The 19,474-nt window shown below is 51.4% G+C and overlaps 1 protein-coding gene across 2 annotated transcripts in view; it reads left to right on the forward strand.

The window, feature by feature from the left end:
* Positions 1 to 19,474, forward strand: part of LOC111253461 (uncharacterized) — a 132,311-nt gene that overhangs the window by 105,355 nt on the left and 7,482 nt on the right. For both annotated transcript variants that reach the window (XM_022812849.2, XM_086992502.1), the window contains exons 2-7: positions 3,530 to 4,327; positions 5,117 to 11,360; positions 11,644 to 16,114; positions 16,325 to 17,247; positions 17,442 to 17,717; positions 17,945 to 19,387. In XM_022812849.2, coding sequence (XP_022668584.1) covers positions 3,530 to 4,327; positions 5,117 to 11,360; positions 11,644 to 16,114; positions 16,325 to 17,247; positions 17,442 to 17,717; positions 17,945 to 19,387 — 14,155 coding nt within the window. The remainder of the gene's footprint in view (positions 1 to 3,529; positions 4,328 to 5,116; positions 11,361 to 11,643; positions 16,115 to 16,324; positions 17,248 to 17,441; positions 17,718 to 17,944; positions 19,388 to 19,474) is intronic.

Here is a 19,474-nt window from a genome sequence, read left to right on the forward strand (position 1 = left end):
CGGCCGTGCTGTCCTACGCCGCCGCCATGTCACCTCTGCTTAGCCGCTTTGCCTCACGCTGCTAGCAGTAGCTGGCAGGGTTCTCTCTCAACATTTTCCTCTCTTCTCGGTGCTGTCTTGCTTTGTTGGCAGGGCAGCAGACCGGCAGTTAAATTGCATGCTCGCTGGGGCGATACTACTAGACGCGGCTAAAGGGACGAACGCGGTATGCTGTTCGTTTGTTTCGACGGACGACGCCGGGTTTGCTCCTGCGTTCGTTCGCCTATGCCTGTCTGCCTGCGTTATCCTGCCGGATCGAGTAGTGTTAGTAGTGCAAATCCGCACTCCGCTGCGCCATCAGCACTGCCAACGAATAGCAGTGTCTACCGAAAGTGGGGTACGCAGGAGCTCAGAGAAGCCTTGCAACGGGCTTGCCGCTGTGGTATGCCGCTCTTCAAATGAACCAGCGAACGAGGATGGTAGAGAGAAAGACTAGAGAATGAGCAGATAGAAGAGAGGTGGATCTATTTCCGAAGACCTCCACTAACACTGGCACCGGCATCCGCTAGCGGCTTGCAAGTAGCAGGCAGAGCCTGAAGACTGCCTTGAAAGCGGCCATCGTTCTTTCCCTCTTCTGTAGAACCACTTTTCTATGACCCCCAACGCTGCCAGCACCTCGCTGCAGGCGTTGGCGCTACTGCCACGATGCGAGGTAGCGGTAGAAACAGAAGCCGGTCTTTCCGACGAAGACGACCCGGACGGGTAGAACTGTAAAGAGGGGCAAGGATTGATGTTCGTTCGTTTGGAAGGAAAACTATAGAAAGAAAAGTGGAGAAAGGAGAGCAAGAGAGGGAAAAGTCAGCAGGAAAGTAACCTCGGAGAAGAAGTCGTACGGCTTTGGAGTCTGGCTGTTTGAGACAAAGCTGAAAGACGCAGAAGAGCATGTCAGCAGTGGCAACGAACGAGGAAAAAGCGACCACTGGGAAAGGCCGCCCCCACCGTCAACCAATGTCGGCCACTGTCAGTAGAAGCAGCCTGTTCCAGGGCGCTTACTTCAAGCGGCCTGAGGAACTCGTCGACAACAACGAGTAAGGATAATCTAGCGCAGGCGGCTCAAACGAAGTAGCGGTAAAGGCAAAGGGCAGAGCTCCTTGCCAATAGAAGCGATGTCACTAAAGGAGGCTTAGGGATGGAACATCGGTACAAGAGGACAGCTGCGATGTGGGGTAACGATGCTGTCGGCGTTTTCAGCGACAGCGACGAAGCATCGCTACGACGTGAAGTAGCAGCAGCCGCAGTAGTTTGATTACTTGGCTCTGCACGCTTGCAAGCAGAGTTCACAAAGTAGCTGAGCGACGAACGAAAAGCCTTTGTTTGTCGGCGGTGCTGCCAACGGTTTTCGTTCTGAGCCTGACTCTTACGGCCAGCGACACCGCGGACACGCAGGAAGATAATAGAGAATGCCCTAGCTTCGCCGCGCTCTCGATCTCGTTCGCTAGGTGTGGGCAACTACGATAAGCATTCTTTTTTTCTTGCTTTTTTTAATTACCTTTTTTTATCACTGAAGCGAAGGGGCATGCTGCTGGAGCCGTCAGGAAAGTCACGAGCAGCTGTACTCACTCATGCGCTCGTGACACTTAAGAACGAAGTAGCCAGTACCAACAGCGTTGTTGACGGTTATTATAGTTGTAGGAATAACCCTACGCAGACGCTGCGTGTACGTATATATATATATACTATCGCAGCTCGAGCTCTTCTATCACTATAGAAAACCAATACCTATCAAGTTCCTGACTTCGCAGAAAAGGCAGGCCAACGATTTTTTACATATCGTTCACACGTTTTTCGAGAACAAACGGTATGAATACAAGTTATAATATTTATCAGCGACGACACGCTCGGCGTATAAGAAGTTCCCAATGGATGGATGCATTTAACAGGAAAAAAAAAGTTGTTCTGAGATAGAAGTGGCATCGTACCCGCCTTTTTCGTGTACAACAAGGACGACCAATTGGCTTAACTCCGAAGAGTTCTACGGTCTAGTTATGGAAATAGTTAATGATCTAATTTACGTTAGATATATTTGAAATATGAAATAGTGCCTTCCGGTGGCTTGCAATACAATAAGAGTTACTGGGGTACACAAACCGATGTGTGGTCATAGGTAATAATAGTGGCTGGTTCGTCAACAGAATTTTAACTGTTACCGAATAGAGTGTTCGTTATCATACACGATTTGATGTTATGAGCCACGATTTACTCGCCTACCGTTTCGTATCCGTCATAAGGTCGTGCGCCACAGCTGAGGCACTGTCGTTTCGCAATTCCGTGCTCACGTTAATTTTCTAGAACCACGATGAAGGCACGATGTAGTCGTTTACACATACATACAGCGTGTAGATGGGTATGCACAGAGCTAGATTCAGCGTGCCCTCGTAAAAATACGTGACGTGTATGTCTATGCTAATTTCGGTGTGTTGGTTTACTGAGAATAGGCCCGTGTCCGTTTCGACGATGAAGAATTATTGTTGTTAGTTATTGTTTTACGAGGCAGATTGCGCGACTAGTCAAATAAGGTACTGCAAAAATCAGCTGACAAATAATAGAATCGTCGTATTGTTACAATGTTCAATGTGAGCCCATCTATGAAACAATATACTAGGCACTATAGATGACAATAGTGCAGCCAGCGTGTTAACGCCGGCCGGCAACAACATCAAGCCAAGCTTTATATACTAAAGCTGATTTTCTAGACTATTTTGAACTGTTCGCAGTGAATAATTAACAGGCCACACGTATACGCCAACCGTACCCCTTCATTTGCTCTGTAACACCGCCTGCTGCTAACAGCTTTGCAGATACAGAAAATGAGGCAGTCCAAGTCACTTACATGCACCAGCGATTCAATTTGTTCGCAGATAAATCCGTATCATAGACAGAAGTTCGTTTTTTTTTCAGCCCAAGATTGACGGTTATCAACACCGCTTGCAATAAAGCCTAGTCATGTATTTCACTCAGAATTGGGAGATCTAATTTATCTTCGACGACAGTTAATAATAGAATATTTCAACAGTTTAGGTAAGGGGTTCTATTCCCCTACGGTGTAGGGGGTCGCCGAGTCATAAAAATTGTTTAGCAATCATGACATGCATTAAAGCTAAGGATTTGTGATACGTTGTTCGTACGAGGCAGAAAAACGTATTAACATAAAGTTTCGTCAAGTAGTCGGATTTCGGTTACGATCACACGAAACTCAATTTGAAGAAATTGTCTGCGAAAAACCCGACCAGAAAATATCATGGGCTGATTGATGATGATAATCTACGTCGCGGCAGTCCTATACTGACGATTTGCCTGTCGCAAACAATATTTCTGGACATAGAATTATAAATTTGTCGAGAGATGTGGTGTCCCTAGCACTCTCTCTCGCAATTCGGTCTCTCTTTTAAAGTCTGCTACGAATGATAGACATCAGTCAATAGAGAGAGATCATGGCCTCAATTCCGTTTACTCCCTAGCTAATCTTTTTGTGTCACGTTTGTTTATCCAGGTACGGCAAGGTGCAGAATGTAAAAATTTTGTCCCGCGATGAAAATGGAGCCGCGGCTTGTACAGTATCGTTTATCGACATCCGCTCGGCGGCAAAGGCCCATAACGCGGAGAACAAAGTGGACGAATGGTTGCTCAAGACGGACTACTACGAGCCGCCGTCATCGGCCGCCGTGTCCGCGTATGGTTCGGGAGGGACAGCAGTTGGATCTGGTTCGGATGGTAGCGGCGGGGGAACACACAATCGAAGTAAAGGCGGCCAGAATGCACCTACATGTGGATCTCAGAGCCCGTTCGCGACAGCTGGTACGACGTCACGCGGGGGCGTTGCTGGCGTCGAACCTCCGACGTCAAACGTTCGAACAACGGGCACACGGTACAATACGTCAGCCCATGACTCCAGCGATCGAGCATACGGTGGGTATGGTGCGTATAGTGCTGAACGGGCGGCCGATTTTGGGCGAAGAGTGTCGCAGGGTTCGACGGCGAGTGGTGCGTACCATGAAGATGAGACGAGTACAACGTCATTTCGTGCCCGGACGCACTTCCGGAGAAGCGCCGCAATGGACGAGGATAAAGATTCACCGGCGTCAAACGCCACTAACCAAGCTATCGCCAGTACAGGCGGCAACTCCGCGCCGAGTAGAAGAAGTCGGGCCGCAGCTCGCCGAAGCAAACATCATTCAGGTTCTGAGTCCAGCTCTAGAAGTTCATCGGGCGCGTCATCGAAGGGACGGTCAAGTTCGAGCGGTAGTAGCCATCGTTCGATATCACCGTCGCAGAAGTCACAATCACCAACGTAAGTAGTGCTGTTTGCGTTTTTTTTAATTCAAGCTTTTATATATATATATATATATATAACAAAATTATTTTAAGTTTTAAAGATTTTTCAAAAAAAGCAATAGGTGTGGGCAAGGATTTACGACTGACTACCAGCTTATCGCGGATTGTCAGCTAGAGTTTTTGGGTTATTTAGACCTTACTGGAAAACGGAGAATTATCTGAGAATGAACAAAGTCACTTTTTTTAGCAATTAGTTTTTGCGAAAGTGAATATTCAAGATAGTTAAGACTCTCGATAGGGAAATGGCACAATTGATAGGGCTGTTGAGCAAATGCGTGTGTTTTTATAAAATTTGTTTACAGACTCACCGTATTTGTAAGTTATTCACGCGTTCACAGTACGGGTTCATTTTGAATCACATCTGAATTGAATCGTTAGATGTACGCCGATATTTGTTTATCGTCCTTAGTAGAGAGTCGTTCCTTAGTGGACAGACAAATTTTATACAGTCAAACTATACCTGCATGTTATGCCTACGTAAAACAGTTCATCACGCGTTCTGATTGCAACGATATTACCAGCTCGTACCATAACGGACCTTGTGCATCTCTCAAATGTCTGTCAGAGTATTATTTCTTTATTGGCCGCGTGCAGTCTGGCGTATATCAGGTAGCATACAATTGGAGCTCCTAAGAAATAAAAGGCGATATTATATTATCTCTTCTTTGCTTCTTACGAAAGTCTAACGTACGATTTTCAAACGCTCAGTTTCTTATAAAATCTCTGAATATTCCTTCTCTTGTAGGACATCATATGGCAGTCAAGCATCTGGAATGCGAGCGATCTCGGGAACTTCCGGAAGTTCTGGCCAGTCAGCGTCATCACTCGGACAGCTCGGACTTAGCCAGTTGGCCGATGGCGGGTTGGATCGCGAACCCTGTGATCGGGATCGAGATCGCGACGGACTTCACGAAAAGCGGCCGCTTGGCATCTGCGTTCGAAACCTTCCCGTCCGATCAACGGACACGAGCCTTAAAGATGGCCTGTTCCACGAGTACAAAAAGCACGGCAAAGTCACTGTTGTAAAGGTGATTGGACAAGGCACGGACCGCTACGCAGTAGTCTGTTTCAAAAAGCCCGAAGATGTCGAGAAGGCGCTCGAAGTATCAAAGGACAAGCTCTTCTTCGGCTGCAAGATTGAAGTAAAAGCCCACGAGGGTCTGGATGGCGAGGACAATGAGTTCCGTCCGCTCGAGGCAGAGCTAGACGAGTATCATCCGAAGGCAACCCGCACCTTGTTTATCGGCAACCTGGAAAAGGACATCACAACGTCAGAGCTACGAAAGCATTTTGAAGGATTTGGGGAAATTATTGAGATAGATATAAAAAAGCAAGGCTCAGCCTCGTCGTACGCCTTCATCCAGTACTCGGATATCGCCTCGGTCGTCAAGGCGATGCGTAAGCTGGACGGAGAAAATCTCGGTGCCAACCGCATCAAACTGGGTTTCGGCAAGTCAATGCCAACGATGTGCGTCTGGCTAGACGGGATCGCCGACACGGTGAATGAGAAATTTCTTGCCAGACAATTCTCTCGCTACGGTCCCGTAACCTACACTGTGATAGATCGAGAACGAGGGCACGCCCTTGTCTATTTCGACTCGCTTGATTGTGCACAACACGCCGTCTCCGAGATGCGGGGTCGGGCTTTAAACGGCAAGCGACTTCAAGTGGACTTCGCGTCGCGCGAGTGCCAGTCCACCTTTTTTGAGCGGATAGAAAGCTCGGGTCAGATTGCCCAGGGCGACAGACCATGGATCAGCCGCGGCGGACGTGTGGCACCCGTGCTTCCGCCTGACTACGATCGTGAACGAAACAACCTCCGAACTGAACAGTTTGAACAGCAGTCACGCTATTCTCGTTACGATGCGCCACCGCGGTCACGGTCAGCAAGCAACAGTACATTTCGAGCAGTCGGCACGAGGGCGACTGGCGCGACTACCAACCCAGCGACGACGAATCGTGCCGCACGCACGGGTTTTAGCTCGACACCACGCTATGATAGTTATCATGACGACTTTGAGCGGCGCAATTCCCACCGATTCTCCGAAAAGGAAGACTCGTTGGATGAGGTGGTGCTTTACGAAGATCGGATCGAGCCGGAATGGCGAACGTCAGGTTCGAAGGCCTCGAAGATTCATCGGAACTCGATGAGCGATCATGAGGATAGCCACCATAGCGGTGGGTCACCTGTCCGACATCACAGTCGAAGTCCACCTGTTGTGAAGAAGAAACGGCATCGTAAGACGAGTGGCGGTTCGTCACGGATGAGCAGTCCCGTCGAGATGGACGTTAGCACAGGCGGATTGGGAACGACGGGTGACGGATGCAACCAGCACAACGCTCATAAGGTAGTCGATGGTCAGCGGCGTCGCAGTGATCCAGCATTCACGGACGCCTCATCGCCTAGCCAGCTGGAACGCAAGCGACGCCTACTAGGCGTCGCCGCCGCCGCACCCTGCGAAGAGGCCGATTCGAGCGACCACAGAAGAAATAAGTACCTGAACACGAACACGAAGCATGATATTTTGAGTTCAAGTGACAGCGAGTCAGGAAGCGTGAATGACGTTCGCCTCAAGAAGCGGTTACATCACAGCGCTAGCATCTCGAGTATCGTCTCGCAAACTCAATCGGTCTCGTCGAGCGTCGCCCGAACGCCGACGGGTCACACGTCCTCGAAACAGAGCCGACCTCATCAAATAACCAAAGAAATTCCGAGCAGCATCATCAAGAAGCATGGCTCGGCACCCCTCAAGGAGGGCGTCGAGAACGGATTGCGGGGACATACTTCTTGCAACGACTCCATCGCGAGGCGCGATCCTCGTCAGGCCAGGCTGTGGGCGTCGGCCGGGTCGATCGAGCAGACCTTATCGCGAAGTAACAGTAGTGGCAGCACCACAGCGACAGCAAGTCTTGGCAAGCAGCAGCATCACAAACGGAGCACAGACGAAGAGGATACTATGTCGGGGGTTGTCACCGATAGTGGCCGTATTCCCGAGCCAACGCTCTGCGGGGGCTTGCAGCTAGCTCCCGTGTCGGGTGCCACGTCCAAGCGGCCCGTCATGGTTCTACCGCTGCCTAGATTTGCTTTCTCGTTCTCCCGATCTCCTTCACCTTCGAACCATCATCTAAACAGTCATCATTACGACACATCCCAGAGTGCCTTGAGCAAGCAGCAACAGCAGACGTCCACCACCGTCGCCGCCAGTGGGTCAAGTACAGCAACAGGGACAACAACAGCAACAGCATTAAATGCTGCTAGTTCTGTACCAGCGACACCAGTAGTAGCAGGTAGCACACTACAGGGCGGTGGGCAAGTTTCCGGTCAAATTCCAGTAGGACCGCCAGCAGCCGCTTCTGCCGGCGGACATTTCAGTCTCTCTGATTCGGAATGTTCTTCACCATCTCTCGTTGGGGGTGGCGGCCATGGTTCGGCGCATTTTACTACCAGCCATGGTCACTCCGCTTCGCACGGTGGCCTCTCAAGTCGGCCGTCCATCGAGGAGCGTATTAAAGCACTGGACGAAAGATGGCCTACGCCAGCGTCTGCGTCCTCAGCGACCTCAGCGACAGCAGTGAATGCGTCCGCGGGCAGTAATACGGTACAGCGCTCACTCTCCAACACGCAGACGGACAATCCCCCACCACCACCGATTGTGATCGATTACCAGAAATACAACATCAAGAAGAGGCCGCGATTCCCAGCGCTAGCACCCGCTTCTGATATCGTCAACAAGACCGAACCTTCCGAAATTACCAAGTCTTTGCTGGCCAAACAGTCAATCCTCGATCAGGACTCGAAGCGGCTCGAGCACATCAACGAGAAGTACGAGCCGAACAAGGCTGGAGGCGGCGACCCATCGCTGGCGGTAGGTGCGGCCGGTCCTGGCCTGGCCGACCCCAAGGACTCGCTTCTTGCAACCGTCATAAAGAAGGAACCGAGCGATAGTCGGGAACAGCCTGCCGTGACGCCGGTTGCCCTAAACGTTGTACAGTCACCAGTTGCGCCAATTACACCGACCAGCGCATCGGTTGTGCTTAAAGCCGAACCTCAACTGCCGCCGGCCAACGCGGTCATGAATCCTATAACAACACCTGGCTTAACGTCCTCCACTCCACAGCAGTCGCAGAAACCTGTTTTGCCATTTCGCACGAAGGCTGCTGCCAAGGAGTTTTCAATGCCAAATTTGCCACCCATGGGTGCACAGAGCCAGCCACTATTTCCATTCGGAAGTGGCTCGGAACGTAATCAAGCAACGCCAACAGCGCAGGTCACTCCTCCGGTTAGCTCACCGGGTCCACCGCCTGGTGTTAAGGTTGAGGCGGTGTCAAACATCAAGAAAGAGTTGTCGGCATCTCCACCGCCGCAAACCAATAGTCCGTGCGGCGGCGCCCCAACATCGGGTATGATGTCACCAAAGGGTGCGAGTCTCTCCCAGCCTTCTCAGCAACAGCAACCCTTAGCCGTTGTCGAGAGGCTGCAGCAGAACGTAAAGAAGGAGCACCGGCCGTCGCAGGGCGGTACGAGCCCGCCCTTGAGCATCTCTCGCAAGGATAAAGAGGATAAGGCCAGCATCAAGAAAGAAAAGGACAACAATAGTAAGGAGGACAATAAGTCCATTTCAAAGTTTAACAGGGACAGGGACCTTACGAAGGACTTCGGCAAAGCTAAAAGCCCGAAAGCCACTAGCTTGAAGAACAAGGAACCGCAGCCGTCTGATGCGGAGATGAGCGCTAACGCCACATCGGGCAACACTGTGCAGCAAGTTGTAAAGCGACGCGTTTCTTCGTTAGACAGCAATGAATCGGAATCGGCAAAGTCCACGAGGTCATCTGAATGCGGCGGCGGTGCCCGCGAAAAGTCGAGCGAGCCTGAACCAAAACGAGCGAAGCTCAGTACGAGCTCATCGGGAAAGTCGAGCTCGACTGAGAGCGAATACAAAACTTCTTCGTGCCGCAAAGACGACCTGCGCAAGGACCGCCAGGAGAAAGATAAGGACTCACGTGACAAGGAGAAGATAAAAGACAAGGACAAAACAGGCAAGGAGAAACCCGATCGGGAGCATTCGTCGTCGAAGCATTCATCGTCATCATCATCAACCGCATTGTCATCATCAATCCTGAAAGACGAAGGTAGCAGTAGCAGTTCACAAAAGAAAGACAGCGTTGGAAAAAAGGATCACCATTCAAGCAGTAGCAGCAACACAAAGGACAAAGTCGACAAAAACATGGACGGCGTAAATGTCAACAAGAAGGACAAGGAATCCAAAATGAAGGACTCGTCGTCAAGCAGTAACAAATACTCCTCGTCGTCATCATCATCTTTTAAGGATAAAGGACGCGACGACCGCGTTGAGAAAAAGGACAAGGATCAGAAGGAGAAGAGTGACCGTGAGAAGCATAAGGACAAAGAACGAAGTCGGCGTCAGGACAAGGAACACTCACGGCAAGATAGCAATAGTAAGGACAAGGACAGGGAAAGTAGACGGGACAAGGACAGTATGACCACGGGTAGTGGTAAGGACAAAGATCGAAAGGCTGATGTGGACAGGGATTCGAAAGAGACCAAGGAAAAGCTGCTTTCGAGCAACAAGGACAAGATCCGATCGACTGGCATCGATAAATCGGATAAGATGGACAAAGAGAAGGACAAGACCGATAATAAAGAGCGCAGTAGCGACAAATGCGACAAAACCGGCAGCAGCAGTGGTAGCAAACAAGATCGCGAAGGAACCAGCAGTTGGGAAAAGAAGGCGATGCAACGTCAAGCGATTGCTAAGGAAGTCGCGGACGCAGCAGCAGCCGCAGGCATACCAATGGAAGAGCTCGGTTTCGTCGATGGGGTACCCATGTTCCTCTCCATGTACGATAAAGTCAAGCAACGTTCATGCAAAAATCAGCAACAACAACAGCCTGTGCACGACGTTAGCAAGGGTGACAAGTTCGGCAAGCTGAAACAGTCTCGTGCGCGCAAGAAGACGCTGGACTCAGACGCCAGTGATGACTTCCTGCCCTCCGACGCATCGAACTCGGAGACGGAGACGACGTCACGGCAGTCGCATCCACACGTACATCAGCCGTCGACACATCAGCCACAGCAGCACCAACATCAATCGCAGCATCAACAGCCACAACAACCACAGCAGCAGCAGCAGCAGCAGCAGCAGCAGCAGCAGCAACAACAACGAACAAAAAATCGAAAGAATTCAGTGAGTCACCCGCATTCGAAAAAACGGAAGACGGTCATTGAGAGCTCCTCCGATGGTGAGACGCCTGCTATGTCGAAGTCTACAACGGTCACCACGACTACGAGCAGCAGTAGTACGACCACACTGTCGAGCACAGCCGCCACCGCTGTTAAGGCGCCACCGACCTTGTCAAAGAATCGGACCCGGCAGGCTTCGTCCGCACCGAAAGCTGCCGTCGCATCGGAGTCCGAGGACAGTAGTGACGAATCCACGAAACTGTCGACGATCTTCCCGAAAAGTAAAGCCGAGCAACAAAAGAAGATGGATCTGTCCGATCTTTATTCGTCGGACTCAGCCGACGATTCGGACAAGCTCACGACGCAAAAGCGGAAGAGGACGACGACAGCCAGCGTGGCGACGAAAAACGTATTCGAAAGCTCCGAGGTGTCGAACGATTCGTCTGCAAAGAAAGATTCCTTGCAGAATAAAGTCAAGGTTAGGAGAAAGCTCGAAAAGTCGATCTTGTCCGACTCCGAGTCATCTGATGACGAGTCGAAAAAGAAGGAGCAACAGCAGCATTTAAACAAAACTAAAAAGGAAAAAGATCTATCCCTATTCAACAGCAAAGATAACAGCAGCAGCAGCAAAGACGAGCCCAGTGTGGAACGTCTCAAGGATGGAAAAGATCGTAAGGAGAAAGATGCGTCAGCTAAAAAGGAAAAGGATAATCGAGAATATAAAGAACACAGTGGAGAGTACAAGGAAGAACAGAGCAGGGTCAACAAGAAGAAGAAACTTAAGAAGGTAAGAAATGATCTTGTGGCCAATGTTAAGTTGATTCTGAACTTAGATAAATTCAAAACGCTTGCATTTGTGGCCATTATATCTGTCATATTCGTTCCTCTCCCTAACGTTTTTAATTGTTTCAAACACACAAATTCGGTATCTGCATATTAAATCAAGGCTACATATTAATTAATTATTATGCTTGTATAATGATTTTCGAAAAGCAATGTTAATACCGTCATTGTTCCATGCGTTGGTCGTATTCTCCTATAATATTTACATTTTCTGCCGTGCCCTTTAGAATAAACAATGTAAAGACAAGAAAACTGATAGCCGTAGAGAGGGCAAAGAGATCAACAAGGATGACGAGTCAACCAAGATCGCGACGAGCCAAAACGTGTCTGTCACCGTTGGAGGGAACACAGCTGCATCGAGTCAGGCTCAGGGTAGCCAGGAATCGGCGCAGCCAGCGAAGACGAGTTGGGCCCTTAAGGACCTCCTGGCGGAGTCCATGAAGGCGTCCAAGGCGGCCCCTGTTGTACAGCGAACGCAACATAACAAGCAGCAAGATCCGAAAGAAAAGGAAGCCAAAGAGATCAAGATGTCGGAGCCCATTGTCAAGTCAGCGGAGAGGAACAAGAGCACAGAGGACTCCGACAATGAGCGATCTGAAGCCGAACAAGCGTCCGAAGATGATTATATCAATCCGCGCGCTCCAGCACCAGCCGGCAATGAATATCAGAGCGAAATATCCGACAGCGAATTACATAGTGAGCCGATCATTAACAATTTGGCACAGAAGGGGTCTCCGCCTCACGATCGAATCGAAAGTGATTCAGAGTTGGACAGTATCGTAAACGCTCTCAGCGGACCCGTAAGTAGCTATGGCGATTCGGATCGTATGGATCGCCAACAATGCGAGCTGTCCCCCAAAGTGGACGAACGCAGTGATTCCGAACTGCCTACAGCTCCTGCGAACGATTCGAGAAAGCACTTGGTGTCCGATGTGGTGGAAGTGGTGCCTTTCGATGCGTCCAACAATAGCCAGTTTAACATCGACCATAATAAGCAAGACATGATGAACAAAGTCGATAAAGATAACTCTTCGGCTAATACTACTCTTAGTACTAATAGATCCGATTCAATAGCTATTACCCGGCCCGGCGAAAAAGACCGCACCGATCGAGACAAAGAGAAGAAACGCAAGGACAAAGAGAGTCGGCATCACCACCATCACCATCATCACCATCATCATCGCAAGGACAAAAAGGATAAGGACAAGCATCGCGATAAGCAGCTCTCTACTTCATCGTTTTCGGCCAGTAGTAGCACCTACCAGCAACAGCAGTCACACTCGGCAGCTGGTTCCGATTGTCGAGACAACCAGCCAAGCATAGCAGCTGCAGCGGCCGCACTCAAAGAACGTGATCCACAGCAGCAACCGCGGCTATCTGCCGCAACGGCAGTTGTCTCCGTCTCGGGTACCAGCAGCAGCAGCAGTAAAGCAGTGTTCGAGGCAGATGATAGCAAATTGTCAACATCGGAGGATGTACGTGCAGATGAAGATACCGTGGAAGAAGCACGCCGTCTCGAGGAGGAACTACTGGCTCCTGGTTCGGCTGAGACGAGCAACACGTTTGAGGCTGATCTTAGCAAGAAGGATGACAAATCAATCGAAGAGCGTCACTTCGAAGAAGAAGCCGCTAAAGAGACAAAGCGACTTGAGGAGGAGATGTTCTCCAGTCGCGATGATGCATGGCAAGAAGGCTATGATAAAGAGAAGGACGACTCGCCGCTGGGTATAGGACATGACAAGGACGGGGTACCCGGATCCTATGAGTTGGACTCAGAGCGCAAAATGGAGGACGACCTGGCAGTGTCTGCTTTGTTGCAGGAGATGGGCGATGAGAATGACATTGCAATCGTCAAAGATCATCCGCCGGTAGAGGAAGATCCCGAGTATCTAGTGGATCAGGCCCAGCAGGATCAGGACCATGATCAGTCCCCGTCCGCTGATGAGCCCGTCACACTCGAGCAGTCCCCGCGTGTCGGCTCTGATGCGCATTTTGTTGTTCAGGATGAGGAGAGTTCGGGCTCGTTGCAGATTGATACCACGGAACAGGACAATGTCGTAAACCAGGAAGCCAGCCCGGCAACCCCGACCCCAATAAGAGCCTCTAGTTCGTTGGGTGGTCAGGACAAGCCCGTGCTGGCATTCCATGAAGCTCTCGCTTCACTGCAAGAGCCTCACGGTCAACAGGCACCTGTACACTCGCATCAACATCAACGAGAACATGCTCGGGAACAGCAAACATCCTCAACAACAAGCATTTCACAGTGCTCGAAATCGCCACGCGACGCGCTGATTGAGAACCACTCACAAGACCGGCCATTAACCCCGTGTATCGACCTACACTCGAGCCCGCCGCTGCACAGCCACTCCGACATAGATAAGATTTCCAGTCTAGGTCGCACTGCTCTTCCGGATAAACCACTTAAAGACAAGGAGATAGACCTCAGCAGCAGCAGCTGCAGTCTCATCAATCAATCTTCATCAAAACTGTTAGTTCCGCCTCCGGTTTCGCCGACTGTGGCCAACCCTGCGATTCACAGTCAGGCAGAGGATCTCTTCGATGCCCTGCAGGCCGAGACAAAGGCCCGCACACCCGAACCGCCCACTCTGTCTCATCAGAACAATTTATACCAGGTCCAATTATCCCAATATCCCATCGCTGCCGTATCCTGCAAATCTCCAATTCAGTCGCTATTGGCTGGCTCCGCCGACGATCGGTTGGCCGCTGGTGATTCACTATCGTCGTCGCCGACAAAGATTAAGACTCCGTCGCCCGCTAAGTCAGATTCGAGCAAACTCGAAATTATGGAGAGCCCATTACACGAGCCGGACGACAAAGAGGTTTCTTCCGCACAACAGACTCCAGAAAATAACAACAGCAGTAGTGACAACGCGGTAAACAAGGAACAGCCGAAGGAGCTTGACGCGGCCGAGGAGCGGGCAAACAAAGATAAAGATGATACAAACGACAGCTCAAGCAAGGATGATGACTTCCACGAGTCGCACTCGACGCCCATTCTGGAGATTATCGAGAACCTGTCATCGCCCGTAGTGCACGCCAAGGACGACAAAGACGATATCGAAGCTCCAGACACGCCAGAGGGCACTCCTGCCGAGGCTCCCCCCGATGATATGCCCTCGGAGTATGAGCATACCGAGGTCGAGGAGCAGCCTGAGGAGGAGGATCGAGATGAACGCGGAGACGATCGCGAAGAACGTGAGCGCCGGCCCGCTCCACAGCTGCGGGGCAAGCGTGGCAAACGAGGTGGCCGTGGCGGTCGAGGCCGCAGCGGAGCTCGTCAGAGCCAGAATCAGACCCACGAAGTAGCCGCTAACACGACGGTTGAACCCAAACGCCGAGGAGGTCGAGCCACTTCCGTGGAGAAACTCCGCCGCGGTTTACGATCAGAGGACAGTGCAGCAACAGCTGCCCAGCAGCAGCAACAGGAGGCGGTCGCGAACGATGCGAAGGCCGCAGACACTCCTGAGATGGCGGTGACGTCTCAACTGCAGTCTCAGAAGCAACAGGACCAGGCCGCCGACTCCAGCTCTGCAGGAACAGCAGCCGATAGGACCGCACTGGACAGACTTACGACCACAGCGTCCGTATCGACATCTGCGGCGACGGCAGTAGCAGCAACAGCTGCGACACCAGCGTCTGTTACCGAAGATGAGCGGCCTCAACAGCAGAACAAGGGCCGCCCCACCCGCGCTGGCCGTGGCAAAAAGAACAAGCAGTCCCAGGATAACGATCAGGTAGCCTCGGTGGTCACAGCACCATTATTGTCTACAGCAACAACAATAACAACTACAACATCCGCATCTGTAGCAGCAGTAGCTGCCGTCACCACCATGGCAACATCCGCATCAGCAGAGGAGTTCCGAAGCGGTGTCACGAGCAGCGAGACAACCAGCACAAACAAAACGGAGAAGCCGTGCTTTAATCGAGACGCTGGCCTGAAAAGGCCGGCAACGAGCTCATTCGACGTTTATGAGTTTAAGGACTCTGATGATGATGAGGATCCGTTCTCAGCGTTGCCAGCGAATCATGAGCAACAGCAAGCTGCGCCTACTGCGGTAAACACATCTGTTGTCGGCGAGAAAGTCGCCGATAATAATAAAATTATCGATGGCATTCGTGAGAAACAAGACAAATTAGACAAAACGCTTGGCGGCAAGGAGGCCACCCCAGCGGTGTCATCTACTGACGAGAAGGAGATCAAGGAGCGTCGCTCAAGTGACGAGAAAGAGTACGTCGCCGAACCATCGCAACACGGCAAGATTTCACTTACTATTCGACTGCATAAGGACGGTCACGACCGTGCTGAAGTGGTCAAGAGTTCGGAGCCAATTGACGAAGTCAAGCCGTCAGCACCGAAGCCATCCGCACCCGTCGTGCATGAAGAAACCAGCCAAAGCAGCGGAAAAACCCGAAAATCTGCTCGACTCGCAGGAAAGAACACGGTCGATGACACAATTGACGAAGTTATCGGAGGCATGCCTGCGGTGGAGATCGAGTCGCTACCGACGACCAGATCAGGCCGGCCTCGACGGGGCGTCACGCGCAAGGAGCCAGAAGACAACACCATGGCACAGACTGCCAGTGTCCAGGAGAGCTCCAAGGAAAAAGAGAATAACGAGGTCGAGGTTCCGGAACCCGCCCCGCAACCGACGCAAACCCCAAAGAGCAACAGAAGAGGTACGTAAGCGTCTAAGACTCAACTGAATATATTTATAGATCACCCTATGGTTACTATTCATATAGATCTGCATTTTTAAAATTTGTTGTTTGCAAGAACTTATCCTCAATCACTTCTGAACTACCGAAGATATCCTTTCTTGATTGATAAAACTGGATATTCAATTTCGCCAAGATTATTGTTTATTGTGTTATTTGATTGTTATTCAGGGGCCCGCCGTAAGCAAGAGGAACCGACAAAGATCGAACTTCCAACAAAAGAGGTCAAGATCGAGGAGGAACCAGCTGCACGAGAGCGTGCACAGTCGACTGTAGCCGAGGAAGAGGCTGTTGCCGCCGCCAACGACGTAAAATTAGAACCGAAACAGGAGCAACCTGCCATTGCTGATCTGGCGGGCGTCAAAGTGTCCCCCCTGGACAGCGTTCCAAAGGAAACAACGGCAAATGAAACTCCACCTGCCTCAGTCACACCACCGTCCAGGCCGCCTGTACTTTCTCACGCGCGTGCCTCACCTGACAGGGTTCTACCACCTACAGCTACACCGCCCACAGCCAGTCCCCCGATGCCGGCAACAACCCCAACGGTCGTAGAGGATACACCGTCGGTCGAGCTAAAGAAGACAACAGAGCCACATCCGGTACCTGTGACAGCGGAAAACCCACCAACTGCTCAACCCACCAACACACAGGAACTATTGAACCTTCCAAACCTACCGAAAGGCCTCACAGCAGCATCTGTACAGAACCAAACAACGGCTGTTCAGAACCAAGCTCAATCACACCAACAACAACAACAGCAGCAGCAACAGCAACAACAGCAAACACAGCCACAGCCAGTCCAACAAAACCAGCCTGCTCCTGGAACACAGTGGCCTGCCTGCGGGCCTAACACCGGCGTAAATGTACCCGCACAAGGGTTTTCATCTTATCCTGTTCCATCTGGCGGATCTGGGACTCCTCCAGGTTTGCCACATCACGCTAGCATGGCCACTCTGCCTACGCAACAGCTCAGTCCCCGGCTGCCGGTGTCGTCAGCTTGCGTTGTTCGCTCGACAGACAACAAGGCTTTGCTGACACAGAGTGCAGTTCAGCAACAGCAACAACAACAGAACCAAGTGCCACCCAGGCTCGAAGTACGTGTTTAACTGCTTGAGTCGTTAATATACTACGTTATTTAGGTATCTTGTAATGTAATTGTGAAGAACGTAGGAGTTAATAAGCTACTTAATTATAACGATTCTTATCAACCTAAAAAAAACTTCCATAATATACATTTATTCTGTGATGTCTGACGCGGCCGTTGTGCCATGTTCTTCATCATACACAGATTCCACCCGAGAGTATCCAAAAGCAAATTGTAGGACATCCATCTCCGTACGGAGTTGCCGGAAGAAGTGCGAATACCCGTACGCCCCCAGCGCCCACTCAAAGTGGTCAAGTCAATGTTGTAGTGTCACAGGCTAGTACAAACTCTGTACAAGCTTCCACTCCACCGGCGACCAGAACACCCCAGCAACAACAGCAGGCCCAATCCACAGCTAAGAAAGCGATGTCTACAGGAACGAAGACCGCCATGCCCACTGGATTTGCTTTCGACCAAGTGGTACGCACGTCAGCACTGAACAATCTTAGGAGCAAAATGGAATACTTCATTTCTCGTATATCTCGTGCATTAGTTACACATAGTTAGTAAGCGTATCATTTTCACGCTGAAGTAATACCCTTCACGTTTCCATTACGATACACACAATTGTCTAACCCAGTCAAAAAAACTGTTCTCTTTTTTGTTGTCATTTCCTTGTTCTACTTATAATCGCATCACCTATACAGCCCGGAACATCTGGCGTAGGTGTCGGGCCTGCAGGTGCCGGCAGCGGTGTCATAGCGGAACTTCTGCAAAATTCCCAGTTTATACCTAAGGATTATTTGGCTGTGGCGGCGCAGCTTGCCGCCCAGGCTGCTCGTCAAGGAAATCAAAGTGTAACAGGTAACCCGACTCCCCCGCATACGCCGACACCTCCACAGGAGCTCTTGAATGCCATGCGGGGCCAAGCGGGTAGCGCCCCGCAGAACATGCTGGTACCCAACCCACTTGGTCTGTCACCTAACGACTTGTTGGTGCATCAACAATTTATGTATGCCGCAGCCGCCAACCACCCCGCGTATGCGGCTGACCTGCGTGCACTGGGCTTAGGGTCTCGATTCCCCTATCCAGCCATGGCAGGCTTCCGGCCTCCGCCCGATCCTAAAGAGAAGGAAAAAGAACATGAAGCACTGAGTAAACCCAAGGTAAAAGGCGCCCAGGCCCACCAACAGCAAGAGCAGCAACAGTCTGGCAAGCCCTCCAGTGGTCCACCGCCGCCAACATCCTCAGCGGAAATGCTCAGTCGTTTAGGCGTAACGCCCGGTGGTGGTTACCGCGCTGCCGCAATCCACCAACTCGGCCAGCAGCTTCCTATACCCAGCGCATGTTCGAGCGACGCGCAGGCCAGTCCCTATGGACGAGCTCCGACCCACGTTAAGGCGACGGAGAGCGAGCTCAAACAACCGCCAGCGGCTCATCAGAACCACCAGTATCCGATGGCTGTTGGCTCGCCGAGTCCTGGCTTCATGCAGCATTCCGCCAGTGGTGGGGCGCTCGCCCTCAAGAAGGAGTTGGCTGCCCAGGCGCAAGCTCAGGCCCAACAGCAGCAGCAGCAGCAACAGCGTGAGCAACAGGAAGCGCTGCTTAAGAAGACTGGCCGCTTTGGAGGACGTGCTCTTGAAACCTCGACGCTCCACGGACCGCCACCGGCGCATGCGCTCGCCCAACAGCCCGCGGTAGCTCGAAGTCAACCACCCACGCCGCAGACGCCGCCACACGGAAGTGTTGTACCACCACCGACTGGTGAAGTGCAAATGCTTTCTAGGTATCCCGTCATGTGGCAGGGCCTCCTGGCCCTCAAGAACGATCAGGCTGCTGTGCAGATGCACTTTGTATCAGGCAACTCGCGAATAGCACTCAGCTCTCTGCCGGCGCTCGGACCCGACGGTGGACCTGCGCCAGTACGCATCGCACAGCGTATGCGACTCGAGCCTGCCCAGCTCGACGGCGTAGCGCGGAAGATGCAACATCCAGAGGAACACTGCATTTTGCTAGCACTGCCCTGTGGACGCGATCATATCGATGTGATGCAGCAGTCGCATAATTTGCGTAGCGGCTTCATAAACTATTTGTCGTCGAAACAAGCAGCCGGCATTGTCAACGCTGGCTCGCAACCCGGAACCGGCCAGGTATGTATATTATGCTAATATATATATGAGAGAAGGGAGTTCTATGCTAAGGGCCGCTTATGGCATAAATCGATAACTATAATTGCC

Source organism: Varroa destructor, unplaced genomic scaffold (assembly GCF_002443255.2).
Source record: "Varroa destructor unplaced genomic scaffold, Vdes_3.0 BEIS01000006.1, whole genome shotgun sequence".
Taxonomy (NCBI): Eukaryota; Metazoa; Arthropoda; class Arachnida; order Mesostigmata; family Varroidae; genus Varroa; species Varroa destructor.